This window comes from Salmo salar, chromosome 14 (assembly GCF_965601325.2).
Source record: "Salmo salar chromosome 14, fSalSal1, whole genome shotgun sequence".
Classification (NCBI taxonomy): domain Eukaryota; kingdom Metazoa; phylum Chordata; class Actinopteri; order Salmoniformes; family Salmonidae; genus Salmo; species Salmo salar.
In genome coordinates, this window is record NC_138304.1 from 18,575,795 (window position 1) to 18,590,412 (window position 14,618).

The 14,618-nt window shown below is 41.8% G+C and overlaps 1 protein-coding gene across 1 annotated transcript; it reads right to left on the reverse strand.

The window, feature by feature from the left end:
• Positions 1–7,609: 7,609 nt before the first annotated feature.
• On the reverse strand, positions 7,610–12,794 carry LOC106569007 (G-protein coupled receptor 55). The gene is made up of 3 exons (XM_014139939.3): positions 12,388–12,794; positions 10,797–11,529; positions 7,610–9,102 (listed from the first exon to the last, which is right to left on the reverse strand). Exons 2-3 carry the CDS (start codon positions 11,520–11,522, stop codon positions 8,893–8,895), a joined length of 936 nt encoding a protein of 311 aa, XP_013995414.1. The 5' UTR covers positions 11,523–11,529; positions 12,388–12,794; the 3' UTR covers positions 7,610–8,892.
• Between the last annotated feature and the right edge of the window lie 1,824 nt (positions 12,795–14,618).

Here is a 14,618-nt window from a genome sequence, read left to right on the forward strand (position 1 = left end):
CAGTGCGGCCTATTCTAGCTCCCCGCCCTTGCTGGGCTATAGTCAACATCGAGCCAGGACGGGTTGTACCAGCCCGAAGCGCCAGACCTCCAGTACGCCTCCAAGGCCCAGTATACCCTGTGCCTGCTCTGCGCACCCAGTCTCCTGTGCGTCTCCCCAGTCCAGTGAGACCGGTTCCAGCTCCACGGAGGAAGCCTCCAGTGATGATCGATAGTCTGAAGCCTCCAGTGATAATCCATGGCACGAAGCCTCCAGTGATGATCCATGGCCCGGAGCCTGTAGGGATGATCCATGGCACAAAGCCTCCAGTGATGATCCATAGCGCTGAACCTGTAGCGACAATCCACGGCGCGGAGCCTCCAGCGACGCTCTCCAGTCCGGAGCCTCCAGCGACGCTCTCCAGTTCGGAGCCTCCAGCGATACGCTCTCCAGTCCGGAGCCTCCAGCGATACGCTCTCCAGTCCGGAGCCTCCAGCGATACGCTCTCCAGTCCGGAGCCTCCAGCGATACGCTCTCCAGTCCGGAGCCTCCAGCGATACGCTCTCCAGTCCGGAGCCTCCAGCGATACGCTCTCCAGTCCGGAGCCTCCAGCGACGCTTCGCAGCCCGGAGCCTCCGATTTCCCCGATAATGATCCACAGGTCGGTGTTACGGAAGCGGAGGGATCTGCGGGTGGAACGGAGGTTACGCCCTGAGCCGGAGCCACCTCCGTTGCTGGAGGATCGGAGGGAGAGGAGGGTTCTGGGTGTAGTACTAAAGCCGCCATAGACTGTTGTCACCCTCTCTACCCTCCCTTTGTGTTTGGGGTTGTTTTGTTGGGTTTTGTTTGTGTGCAGTCGGGGTCTGCACCTGTGGGGGGGGGGGTACTGTCACGTCCTGACCCTTGTAAGAGGTCATTTTCCGTAGTAGAGTGGTCAGGGCGTGACAGGGTGGTGTTTTGGGTGTGTTTTTGGGTTTCTGTTTCATTGTGGGGTTTCTAGATTTCTATTTCTATGTTTTCCTTTTCTATGCGTTGGCCAGGTATGGTTTCCAAACAGAGGCAGCTGTCTATCGTTGTCTCTGATTGGAAGCCATACTTAGGTAGCCTGTTTTCCTTGTGTGGGTTGTTAATTTTTGAGTAGTGTTTGCCTGCTCTGTGTTACGGCTTTTGTTGTTTAAAGTGGTTGGTGTATTGCATTTAGTTTCACGATGAATAAAAAGATGTGGAACTATGAACACGCTGCGTTTTGGTCCGATCCTTCAGAAAGTCGTGACAATGAGAAGACTTTGCCTTTTGTTTTGGTTTGTTTGTCAGTTAGGGTGTGCAGGGTGAATACGTGGTCTGTCGTACGGTAATTTGGTAAAAAGCCAATTTGACATTTGCTCAGTACATTGTTTTCCCTGAGGAAATGTACGAGTCTGCTGTTAATGATAATGCAGAGGATTTTCCCAAGGTTGCTGTTGATGCATATCCCACGGTAGTTATTGGGGTCAAATTTATCTCCACTTTTGTGGATTGGGGTGATCAGTCCTTGGTTCCAAATATTGGGGAAGATGCCAGAGCTAAGGATGATGTTAAAGAGTTTTAGTATAGCCAATTGGAATTTGCTGTCTGAATATTTGATCATTTCATTGAGGATACCATCAACACCACATGCCTTTTTGGGTTGGAGAGTTTTTATTTTGTCCTGTAGCTCATTCAAGGTAATTGGAGAATCCAGTGGGTTCTGGTAGTCTTTAATAGTTGATTCTAAGATTTGTATTCGATCATGTATATGTTTTGGCTGTTTGTTCTTTGTTATAGAGCCAAAAAGATTGGAGAAGTGGTTTACCCATACATCTCAATTTTGGATAGATAATTATTTGTGTTTGTTTAGTGTTTTCCAATTTTCCCAGAAGTGGTTCCAGTCTATGGATTCTTCAATTACATTGAGTTGATTTCTGACGTGCTGTTCCTTCTTTTTCCGTAGTGTATTTCTGTATTGTTTTAGTGATTCACCATAGTGAAGGCGTAGACTCAGGTTTTCCGGGTCTCTATGTTTTTGGTTGGACAGGTTTCTCAATTTCTTTCTTAGATTTTTGATTCATCTAACCATTTGTCATTGTTGTTCATTTTCTTCAGTTTTCTATTTGAGATTTTTAGATTTGACAAGGAAGCTGAGTGTCACGCCCTGACCTTAGAGATTCCTTTTATTCTCCATTTGGTTAGGTCAGGGTGTGACTAGGGTGGGAAATCTATGTTTTCTATTTCTTTGTTGGCCGGGTATGGTTCTCAATCAGTGGCAACTGTCTATCGTTGTCTCTGATTGGGGATCATACTTAGGCAGCCTTTTTTCCAACCTTTGTTTGTGGGATCTTGTTTTTTGTACTGTGCTGTATGCCCTACAGAACGTTACGTTTTTGTTTGTATTTGTTTTGTTTCGGTGTTCATTTAATACATTTAAAATGTACGCCTACCACGCTGAACCTTGGTCCAATCTTTACGACGAATGTAACACAGAGGTCAAATACACTAAGATTTTCTACTGCCAAGTTTACACCTTCACTATTACAGTGAAGGTTTTATCCTGGAAGTTGTCTAAAAGGGATTGAATTTGTTGTTGCCTAATTGTTTTTTGGTAGGTTTCCAAACTACATTCCTTCCCTCTATAGCGTTTCTTAATATTACTCAGTTCCTTTGGCTTTGATGCCTCATGATTGAGTATTGCTCTGTTCAAGTAGACTGTGATTTTGCTCTGGTCTGATACGGGTGTCAGTGGGCTGACTGTGAACGCTCTGAGAGACTTTGGGTTGAGGTCAGTGATAAAGTAGTCTACAGTACTACTGCCAAGAGATGAGCTGTAGGTGTACCTACCATAGGAGTCCCCTCGAAGCCTACCATTGACTATGTACATACCCAGCGTGCTATGTACAGTACATATCTATCTATTCCTCAGAGATCCTAGAAGGTAACAAAACTTCATAATTTCATTAGGGGTGTAGTATATCCTATAGGACACCATATTTGGTCAGAGAGCGGCGCCTTCAAGGCACGCTGATGACGCGGGCGGCCATCTCTTGAACGACTGTATCTTTGTCAAATAAGCACCAATTGGGGTCAAACAAAGCTAGCTCGATAGCTGGGCTTTACGGGAGTACCCGGAAACAATGTATATGTCTTAAAATGTAGCTTCTAACCTTGTACGACAGCATGCCTTTTTATTTTGGACAAAAATGACAAGGATATTCAGAGTTATGAAGTTATGGAAACTGGTTATTTTGCAAATGTTGAACTTATATGGCTACTAATACTTGGAAAGCTAAATCAAAGTCCAAGTATACAGATTTGACGATATTCTTGCAATAAAATGGAATATGAATGCGACTGTCCTTCACGATTTGCCCAAATGGACATGGGGACTTCACAGTAAAAGTCTTGAGGATTCTCCAAGTTATCCATCTGAAACTTTGCACATACACTGCTGCCATCTTGTGGATACTATCGGAATTACAACCAGAGTGATGGCTTTAACAGAGACCTTTCTCTTGCATTTCAAAGATGGTGGTAAAAAAACACCGGTTGGTTTTTTTTCTTTGTATTTTCGTCTACCAGATCTATTGTGCTATATTCTCCTACATTCAATTCACATTTCCACAAACTTCAAAGTGTTTCCTTTCAAATGGTAGGCCTACTGCAATTTGCATACAGCCTCAATAGATCCACGGATGATGCAATCGCCATCGCACTCCACACTGCCCTATCCTATCTGGACAAGACGAATACCTATAAGAATGCTCGACATTGACTACAGCTCAGCCTTCAACCCCAAAGTACCCTCCTAGTTCATTAAGTTTGGGGCCCTGGGTCTGAACCCCGCCCTGTGAAACTGGGTCCTGGACTTCCTGACGGGCCGCCCCCAGGTGGTGAAGATAAGTAACAATGCCAAGAGTGTGCAAAGCTGTCATCAAGGCATTTTTTTATTTCTTTTTTATAAACTTTATTTAACTAGGCAAGTCAGTTCAGAACAAATTCTTATTTACAATGACGCCCTACTCCGGCCAAACCCGGACGACGCTGGGTCAATTGTGCGCCGCCCTATGGGTCTCCCAATCACGGCCGGCTGTGATGCAGCCTGGATGGCAAAGGGTGGCTACTTTGAAGAATCTCAAATATAAAATATATTTTGATTTGTTTAATCCTTTTTGGTTAATACATGATTCCATATGTGTTATTTCATAGTGTTAATGTCTTCATTATTATTCCACAATGAAGAAAATAGTAAAAATAAAGAAAACCCTGGAATGAGTAGGTGTATCCAAACTTTTGACTGGTACTGTATATGCTGTATATATATTTATACTCCGGATTCCGACATTGCACGTCCTAACATTTATATATTTCTCAATTCCATTATATTACTTTTAGATGTGTGTATTGTTAGATATTACTGCACTGTTGGAGCTTGGAACACAATCATTTCGCTACACCCACAATAACATCTGCTAAACATGTGTATGGACCAATACAATTTTCATTGATTTGATTTTTGGTTTGATTTGACAGAGAAGAAGTCAATAAAGGACAGGGTAATGTTCATCAGGCACAACACAAAAGACAACACAGTGAAACCGGGAGGTAGAATAGTATCTCAACTTGTGCAATATCAAATGTTTTTTTTTTGTCGTTGCAACAGGTTTTGTTATGGTTTGTGCTCTAATGAGCACAACCCAGCTTCAATAAAGAACATGTTCAAATCATTAGAGGACAGCATCAACATGGTTGAGTTTAGGTGGAGGACATTGTATACGTTGAGTGTTTGTGAGTGAATGAATGGACAATGGAGGAGCATCCTAAGCTGGATGCTCGACTGGCGGTAACACACACACACACACACACACACACACACACACACACACACACACACACAGCCTCTCCATTGAGTGGATACTGCCACGTCGGCTCCCGCTCTTCCCTTCCCCTGGCGCTTGAGGGCGCCAGATTACCCTGCATCACGCGCTCCTGCCATCATCACTCACACCTGTCCTCCCTCGTCACTCGCTTCAGCGTTATTGGACTCACCTGGACTCACTTATCACCTGCTATTTCCTCATCTATATGTGTCAGTTCCCCAGCTCTGTTCCCCGCTGCTGCATTGATTGTTTTTGTCTTTGTTTCTGACGCTGTTCCTGTCTCGTCTGTCAGTTGTTTATTAAACGTTTACTCCCCGTACCGGCTTCGTCTCTCCAGCGTCATTCCGCGTGACCGATACAACACAAAGGAGTTAGTAAGAGCCACACAATGGACATAATCCTAAAGAAAAACCACGTAGCTAGTTAGTAAGACTAAGACGTATACCTTGAAGGAGCAGGAAAAGGATGGAAAGGTGCCACCACTGTCACGCTCAACTTAGTAGAGCAAATGAATAAGAACATGAAGCAACTGCTTTCGGGACTTACGTTTTTCAATGGATAACATTAGATGGAAAGTTCAATGTAATAGCCTACCACACACTCTTGCCTTGGAAAGCAGTACATGCATGTTGTGTGTCAGTTGTCCTGTGTGTGTTCCTGTTGGTCAGAATTCAGGAATGGGTGGTGGTGCTTGAGATTGTCTCCCTAGCCTCTTGGGAACGTTTCACAATTCCTGAGCTCATTTTATAAATCATGAGCATGTTTATTATCAATTCATGCATGTTTTAGTAATATTGTGAGCTCGTTAAAAAAAAAAGATCTCAGTCAATGTCACCTCCTGGGTTCCGTAGGAAACAGACAGAAAGGATTCCTTCATGGTTTAGTTAAATCCCCTAATTCAAATAAACTGCACTGAGTTGCTCAAAAGCCTGTAACATTCATGTTCTGAAATCATGGCTTTGGTTAATTCTGCTGCAATTACAACCCCTGCCACCGGGTGCCATTGTTATACCAAGGTTGAGGAATGAGAAATGCAGTATGCAAAACATCACAACTTTGAAGTGGCTTACGCAACAACCGGACATTGCTCATCATTGTGGAGGTACAGTTTGCTCACAAACAACCCCTCCCAACAGCTAGATGAAAGAGGAGTCCCTCTGTATAATTCCATTAATTCCTAAAGACTGTGGGTCAGATTGGCTTAGCTAAGCATTTGCAGCTGTTTACACCTGTGTTTTCATAATGGAATTAATTCAACTTTAAAGGTGCACTATGCAAAAATTGCTCCGCCATTTCCTGGTTGCTATAATTCTAATAGTTCACCTAATTTCAGTTTGTGACAAAACAAGCAAGTAGGCCGTCATTGTAAATTAGAATTTGTTCTTAATTGACTTGCCTAGTTAAATAAAGGTTAAATAAAATCAATTAAAAATTGTGTTGAGAATCATTGTTCCAACTAAACCGCTGTGAAATATATTTTCCAGAACCAAAAATGTTGTACTTTCAACTGTTTGAAGCTGGTGTACAAAACCGAAAGTAAACTTGCTTTCAATGAATGACAGATCTATAACTCACTTTTCTATGTGGATTTGGTCAGTTTGCCCGAAAAGTTACATATTGCAGCTTTAAGGACAGAACAAAAACATAAAATAAAGCTTAAAGTTATAGTTAATTTTCTTACATTTCAGAAAAGTTAACTATATCTTTAAACTGAATGGTGGACCGTTTTATTGCTTCTTTAATCAGGACCACAGTTTTCAGCTGTGCTAACATAATTGCAAAAGGGTTTTCTAATGATCAATTAGCCTTTTAAAATGATAAACATGGATTAGCTAGCACAACGTGCCGTTGGAACACAGGAGTGATTGTTGCTGATAATGGACCTCTGTACGCCTATGTAGATATTCCATAAAAAATCTGCCGTTTCCAGCTACAATAGTCATTTACAACATTAACAATGTCTACACTGTATTTCTGATCAATTTGATGTTATTTTAATGGACAAAAAAAATAAGATTTTCTTTCAAAAACAAGGACATTTCTAAGTGACCCCAAACTTCTGAACAGTAGTGTATATATATGGTTATTACTGAGATTCTGATTCTGTGTAAAGTAAGTCAAAAGAAAGTGAGTCATTTCAGAGGCTCATGTAGCCAACCTAGTCGGGCCTCAAAGGGAAATGGACCAGGGGTTTATTCGGAAGTCTTTACTACTGTGTTCTATTTGCGTTCTCTTTTTTCACCGTGAAGGTTTAAACTGACTTTTCTTCAAAAGCCAGACTAAATCAAGATCCTGAGAGTTCAGCCAGACAGCAGTCCAAATTTCTGTTCATCCTCCTATCAGTTTCAAAACACCAGTTAAAGGTACGTGTAACATACTGAGAAGGACTGTTTGGAACAACTGTTTTTAGAAAACAGATCAAATAATACAGTTTACTTTTTTAAATTTGATTTAATCTAATGACAGAACAAAACTTACTTTAGCTGTTATATGAATAGACAGCTTTAATAATGTGTACTCCTGTTTGGACTGTTGTCTAACAAAGCAGTCATTAATTTACACGAGGGTAAATGAATGAGGCTAAAACAATAACAGCCAGGATTTTTATACAATTTAGCAGGGTTGGGGTTAATTCCATTACAATTCACCTAAATCACATATCCTAATCGTATCCATCCTCTACAACTACATATGTATTTTAAATAGACTAATTTTACCTTAATTACAGACATGAACAAAACTATGATCATATAATAATGTAATACAATTGAAATACACAATATTCAGTACAGAACATAGTATATAGTTGATGTACATATGATAAAACATAACTCCACAGCAACATTCAGCATACTGTATACAGAGATAAATGGGATTTTTTTCCCGTATGGAGTCCAAACTGATTGGATCCCTTAATAAAAAAGACTGTATAAAATATGTCATATGACAGGTTCCAATCTAAGTGCCAATGCCATTTAGCGAACTATGATCAGATGACATGAAAATAGAAGTATATGGGCACGCACACCACTGGTTGGTTTGGCCTTCGAAGGAACAACGCATATGCAGAAAATACCTCATCTCGACTGTAAAATATGGAGGTGGATCTTTGATGTTATGGGGCTACTTTGATTCCACTGGTCCTGGGGCTCTTGTTAAGGTCAACGGCGTCATGAACTTTACCAATTACCAGGACATTTTAGCCAAAAACCTGGTTGCCTCTGCTAGGAGGCTAAAACTTGGCCGCAAGTGGATCTTCCAGCAAGACAATAACCCCAAGCACACATCAAAGTCCACAAAGAAATGGTCAACTGACCACAAAATCTACATTTTGCAATGGCCAACTCAGTTTCTGGACTTGAACCCCATTGAAAACCTATGGTTTGAATTGAAGAGGGTAGTCCATAAGTGCAGACGAAGGAAAGATTCTGTTTAGAGGAATGGTCAAAGATCCCTCCCAATGTGTTCTCCAATCTCATAAAACATTTTAGAAAAAGGCTCAGTGTCATTATCCTTGCAAGGGGAGGGTGCTGGAGTACTGAAAAATGGGGATCCATATCTTTTTGAGATTTAAAAAAAATCTCTTTCTCTGAGCAATTGTATTAGCATAAAATAATATACATTTCTTTTTTTTAAATTAAGCATACAATACAGCTCAGTATTTGTATAATTTATTTTATACAGTCTTTTTTGATCGTCTATATCAAGGGATCCAATCATTTTGGACCTGACTGTATGTCTTAGCCCACATACTGTATGACATAGAGCTCATGAATGCCTATTGTAAGCAAACTGACTTCTCCTATTCAACCTACAGTACCTTGTTGTCCTTCAACCTACCTTGTTGTCTAGGTATTCAACAATAAATACTCCTTTTTCCTTGTCGACGTCCCTTGTCCTCCAACAGTGGCAGAATGTCTCACAAACATAGTCAGATTACAGCCAGTAACTTCCCAGTGGGGGAAAATGGTAAAAACGTCATTTCAATCAGTTTGGCTCAGTGTTTTTTCCTCCATGGGTCTCGTCAGAGCTCTGAGGTGCTGGTGGTGGCTCTCTTCTGGCTCATGGACCTCCTGAAGGTGAAGGTCTGCTTGGAGCTCCTCACCTCCGTGGTGATGAAGTAGTAACACAGAGCGTCCAGACAGCACGTGATGTTGGCCAGACTCATGGTCACCTGAATATACAAGCTGATCCTCGTCTTGGCCAAGCAGTCCTCGATCAGGCTTTGATGCACCTGGGAGGACATAGAGGATTAGATAGAGGTTATGCCTGTCAGGTCACATGGCCAGGAAAAACTCTGGGTCTTAGCAATAACAGACCAGAGCGAAAGGATGAAGATGCCCCCAGACAATTATAGTACCAGTTAAAAGTTTGGACACACCTGCTCATTCAAGGGATTTTCTTTATTTTTACTGTTTTCTACATTGCAGAATAATAGTGAAGACATCAAAACTATGAAATAACACATATGGAATCATGCAGTTACCAAAAAAGTGTTAACATTTTTTTTGTTGTTGTTGAGATTCTTCAAAGTAGCCACTCTTTGCCTTGATGACAGCTTTGCATACTCTTGGCATTCTCTCAACCACCTTCATGAAGAATGCTTTTCCAACAGTCTTGAAGGAGTTCCCACATATGCTGAGCACTTGTTGGCTGCTTTTCCTTCACTCTGCGGTCCAACTCATCCCAAACCATCTCAATTGGGTTGAGGTCAAGTGATTGTGGAGGCCAGGTCATCTGATGCAACACTCCACTCACCTTGGTAAAATATCCCTTACACAGCTTGGAGGTGTGTTTTGGGTCATTGTCCTGTTGAAAAACAAATGATATTCCCACTAAGTGCAAACCAGATCGCTGCAGAATGCTGTGGTAGCCATGCTGGTTAAGTGTGACTTGAATTCTAAATAAATCACTGACAGTGTCACCAGCAAAGCACCCCCACACCATCACACCTCCTCCTTCATGCTTCACGGTGGGAACCACACATGCAGAGATCATCCGTTCACCTACTCTCCGTCTCATCAGACCAAAGGACAGATTTACACCGGTTTAATGTCCATTGCTCGTGTTTCTTGGCCCAAGCAAGTCTTTTCTTCTAATTGGTGTCCTTTATTAGTGTTTTCTTTGCAGCAATTCGACCATGAAGGCCTGATTCACACAGTCTCCTCTGAACAGTTGATGTTCAGATGTGTCTGTTATTTGATCTCTGTGAAGCATTTATTTGGGCTGCAATCTGAGGTGCAGTTAACTCTAATGAACTTATCCTCTGCAGTAGAGGTAACTCTGGGTCTTCCTTTCCTGTGGCGGTCCTCATGAGAGCCAGTTTCATCATAGCGCTTGATGGTTTTTGCGACTGCACTTGAAGAAACTTTCAAAGTTCTTGAAATGTTCCGTATTGACTGATCTTCATGTCTTAAAGTAATGATGGACCGTACTTATTTGAGCTGTCCTTGCCATAATATGGACTTGGTCTTTTACCAAATATCTTCTGTATACACCCCTACCTTGTCACAACACAACTGATTGGCTCAAACGCATTAAGAAGGAAATAAATTCCACAAATTCACTTTTAACAAGGCACACCTATTAATTGAAATGCCTTCCAGGTGACTACCTCATGAAGCTGGTTGAGAGAATGCCAAGAGTGTGCAAAGCTGTCATCAAGGCAAAGGGTGGCTACTTCGAAGAATCTCAAATATAAATCGTTTTTGATTTGGTTAACACTTTTTTTGGATACTACATTATTCCATATGAGTTATTTCATAGTTTTGATGTCTTCACTATTATTCTACAATGAGGAAAATAGTAAAAATAAAGAAAAACCCTTGAATGACTAGGTGTGTCCAAACTTTTGACTGGTACTGTATGTGCACAAAAGATAACCTTAAGAAAGTATTTATGGCATCTCCAGCCTTATTATTAACTCACCAGGAACTGCAGCAGGATGCCCAGGTGGCTGGGCGTGAACGGGACCAGGAAGGCACAGAGACTACTGTAGATGATCTTCACGCAGCTTCTGCTTTTAGGGCTCTCCTGGCCCGACTGCCTCAGTGTCCGGATGCTTTGGGCTGAACACACCACCAGCACCAGGGCCGGCCCCACGAACCCGAAGCTCAACAGGCAGCCGATCACCTTTGGATGCCAGCCCTCCTTTGAGAACGTGTGGAAGCAGTGGAAGGACCCCGTTTCCTCCTTGCGGAACCCATAGATGGGGGAGATGCCCCCCAGCACCACCACCCAGACCAGGATGCAGGTCCCCAGAGCAGCCCGGGGGGAACGGAGCTGCTTGGCGCGGAATGGGTGGCATATGGCCACCCAGCGGTCCACAGCAATGCAGGTGATGGTATAGATGCTGCCGTACATCCCCACAAAGTACAGGCTCTCCAGGAGGGAGCAGAGGAAGCTGTGGTGGGCCGCCCATTGGTGGTTGGTGGCGTGCATCTTGAAGGGGAGCAGGAGGAGGAGAAGGAGGTCCATGAGGGCTAGGTTGGTCATGTAGATGGTGGACTCGCTCCACTTGCGGAGGAAGATGCAGAAGACAACCAGGGCGAGGACGTTGAGGATAAGGCCAAACACGAAGATGGGCACGTAGATGACGAGCTCCAGTGATGTCATCAGGTGGTCCACCTCGTCGAAGGAGCAGTTGGGTTCCATGGTGTCGCTGAGGGGTCAAAGGGAGAAACTGATTGGTGATTTATTTAGTTAATGAAGGCATACTGTAATGCATTATTGTTATGTGATCGCTTTTTAATAAAGTAGCATGTATGTAAAATGTGTATGCAAAATGTATATGGAAAATGTAGCAGAAAAGCTGTAAAAAACAAACAAGATGTGTCCTCCGAAGAGGGGGGGAAGTGGATGGGTTAATAAATCATAAAGAAATGTACAAAATAAAACATCTTAAGGGAAAGACTTCTAAAAGGAATTATGGTATTTTTATTGTGGATTAATTATACATAAAGGTAACAGCCATACTATCTTATAATTGTTTAGCTTTTTTCCTCACAATCATTTTTCCACTACCGTAATATTTAGCAAGCTTGTCCCTATATACCCTAGATACCATTTGAATGGCAAGTGAAACACCCACACGCTCGCACACTCACACACATACACACACGCGTCATTATGCAAAACCACATTCCCTTTCTTGAGCGAGCACAGTATCTGTATCCTTCTCACGTACAGAAGCAGTGCCTGCCTGATTTAATGTGAGAATCCTTAACCTCTTCACTACCCGTCTGCTCGTCAAACAGCCAGAGTATTCCAAACAAAAATGCTATTTTGGCTGGCTCTCTTTTGTAAAGAGCTCTCAATGAAAGTAAACAGGTAAAATAAAGGTTTGAAAAATGTGAACACAATTCAGACTGTTCATTTTGAATGGATTATGCTTTAAAGGAGTTAAAGGTGACTTCTGGTTTTGTTTATTACATTGTTGTAGATGAAGTAATGAAATCAAAAATGTTGTGCCAATTCTGTTGTAATGATGAAATAGAATACAGTACAAGTGAACCCTTACCTTATAGATGACAATCTGCTGGTGCATCCGTCTATCAGTCTGTCTGTCTGTCTGTCTGTCTGTTCCAGACACAGAAGTTTCACAGCTCGTTTTTTTTTCTCCCATGACCGCTTCCTATATGTGACATAGTCACGTTAGTCTACCGTAGCTGGATAGGCGCTCTATGCAGCAGAACATTGGGTGAAGTCTTTGACATCCTTAAGACAAAGAAATAACAGATCACAACAATCAACGTAAACAATCACTTGAGAACATAGTATCATCCTGCTATCACATATATGAAACTATATTAATGCTGATTTTTAAAATGTGCTTATTTCTTATAGAAATATTCAAATTGAGTCAGTCTGTCTGCAGTAGTGTAGCCACACAAGGCTCCCGAGTGGCTCAGCAGTCTAAAGCACGGCATCTCAGTGCTAGAGGCGTCACTACAGACACCGTGGTTTGAATCCAGGCTGTATCACAACCGGCCGTAATTGGGAGTCCCATATGGCGCCGAACAGTTGGCCCAGAGTCGTCCAGGTTTGGCCGGTGTGGGCCGTCATTGTAAATAAGAATTTGTTCTTAACGGACTTGCCGAGTTAAATAAAAAAAATAGGCAAGACAGCCACATTCCTTTGAACAAAAGGTATGAAAACTTTTAACGTGAAAAATGAAGACTTAGAAACTGAGGTGCTTTTTACAGTGTCTCTAATGTTGAATTCAAATGTATAGTTTATTCTTGTGGAAAAACTCTTGGTCACACCATACTTTAAGTGGTTTCTTGTGAAGGTTATGTTGAAATGAAGTCTGAGACACTTTGATGACACAACAGACATGAAAGGGCTCACGATTGCGTGACAGCAGTCTGATCTTATGTACAGTAATTGAGGATTTCCTGGTTTCGACTGGAGGCATAGAAACAATGTTGAATCATGTCCGTCATCTCTCTCAACAAAGGGATTGAAGACTAATCATCATCTTACTCTCATTTTTCTGATGATACTGTAAACCATACTCATTCGTGAAAAGATCATTGATGGTCAAAAATGAACGATCTCAGCAACATTATTCTCTAATCATGTTGAATGTTTCTGGACAGTATTCTACTATCAAACAATCAAACGTATTTATAAAGCCCTTTTTACATCAGCCTAAAACCCCGAACAGCGAGCAATGCAGATGTAGAAGCACAATGATATGCGCTATATAAAACATACTGCACCATATCAACTTTCTTATGACAACTTTGAGGAAGCACCCGATTAGGATCAAGATAAATTCAATGTTTTACAGGGAAATACATTTGCTTTTACTCCCCCTAGTGGAATGTATTTATGGATCCAGCAAAATTAAGTTTATACAATTTTAAAAACAGAATACATTCACAACACACTGTGTGCCCTCAGGCCCCTACTCCACCACCACCACATATATACACTACTAAATCCATGTGTACGTGTGTGTATAGTGCGTATGCTATCGTGTGTGTCTGTGCCTATGTTTGTGTTGCTTCACAGTCCCTGCTGTTCCATAAGGTGTATTTTTTATGTTTTTTTTTCAATCTAATTTTACTGCTTGCATCAGTTACTTGATGTGGAATAGAGTTCATTGTAGTAATGGCTCTATGTAGTACTGTGCGCCTCTCAGTCTGTTCTGGACTTGGGAACTGTGAAGAGACCTTTTGGTGGCATGTCTTGTGGGGTATGCATTGGTGTCCGAGCTGTGTGGCAGTAATTCAAACAGACAGCTCGGTACATTCAGCATGTCAATACCACTCATAAATACAAGCAGTGATGAGGTCAATCTCTCCTGTTCCACTGCTCAACTATACCACTGACTGACTGAATGATAATCCATTACTTTTTCCCCAGCAACTGGTGTGCCATTCTAACCTTTTCCATCATTGTTCCAGATTAGAACTCGCCCTATGTGTTCTGGTTTGTAAAAGACGCATGTTATCAGGAACATGATCAGGACACAGACAGGGGTCAGTTTTACATTATTATTGTGCTCCCATGACTCATTTGTTCCAGTTTCACTAAGCGTCAAACCTGCTGCTGACTAGCAGATCCGGCACCTGCGAGTGACTTCCACTCGTCAGTGGGTATTGTGTCAGTCCAATACAATAACTTATGACACCACCTGTTTGTATTATGATTGGATGAATGAAGCCCTCTATTCTGCCTTACAGAAACTTAGTGTACTAGTATATTAACCATATACATTTTAAATAAATGACAAGACTAATA

Bases quoted from the DNA above. Each gene is read 5' to 3' on its own strand.
- LOC106569007 (XM_014139939.3), bottom strand. From the start codon at position 11,522: ATGGAACCCAACTGCTCCTTCGACGAGGTGGACCACCTGATGACATCA. The intron at 9,103-10,796 runs GTGAGTTAATAA...ATGTCCTCCCAG, and splicing joins GCATCCTGCTGCAGTTCCTG to GTGCATCAAAGCCTGATCGA.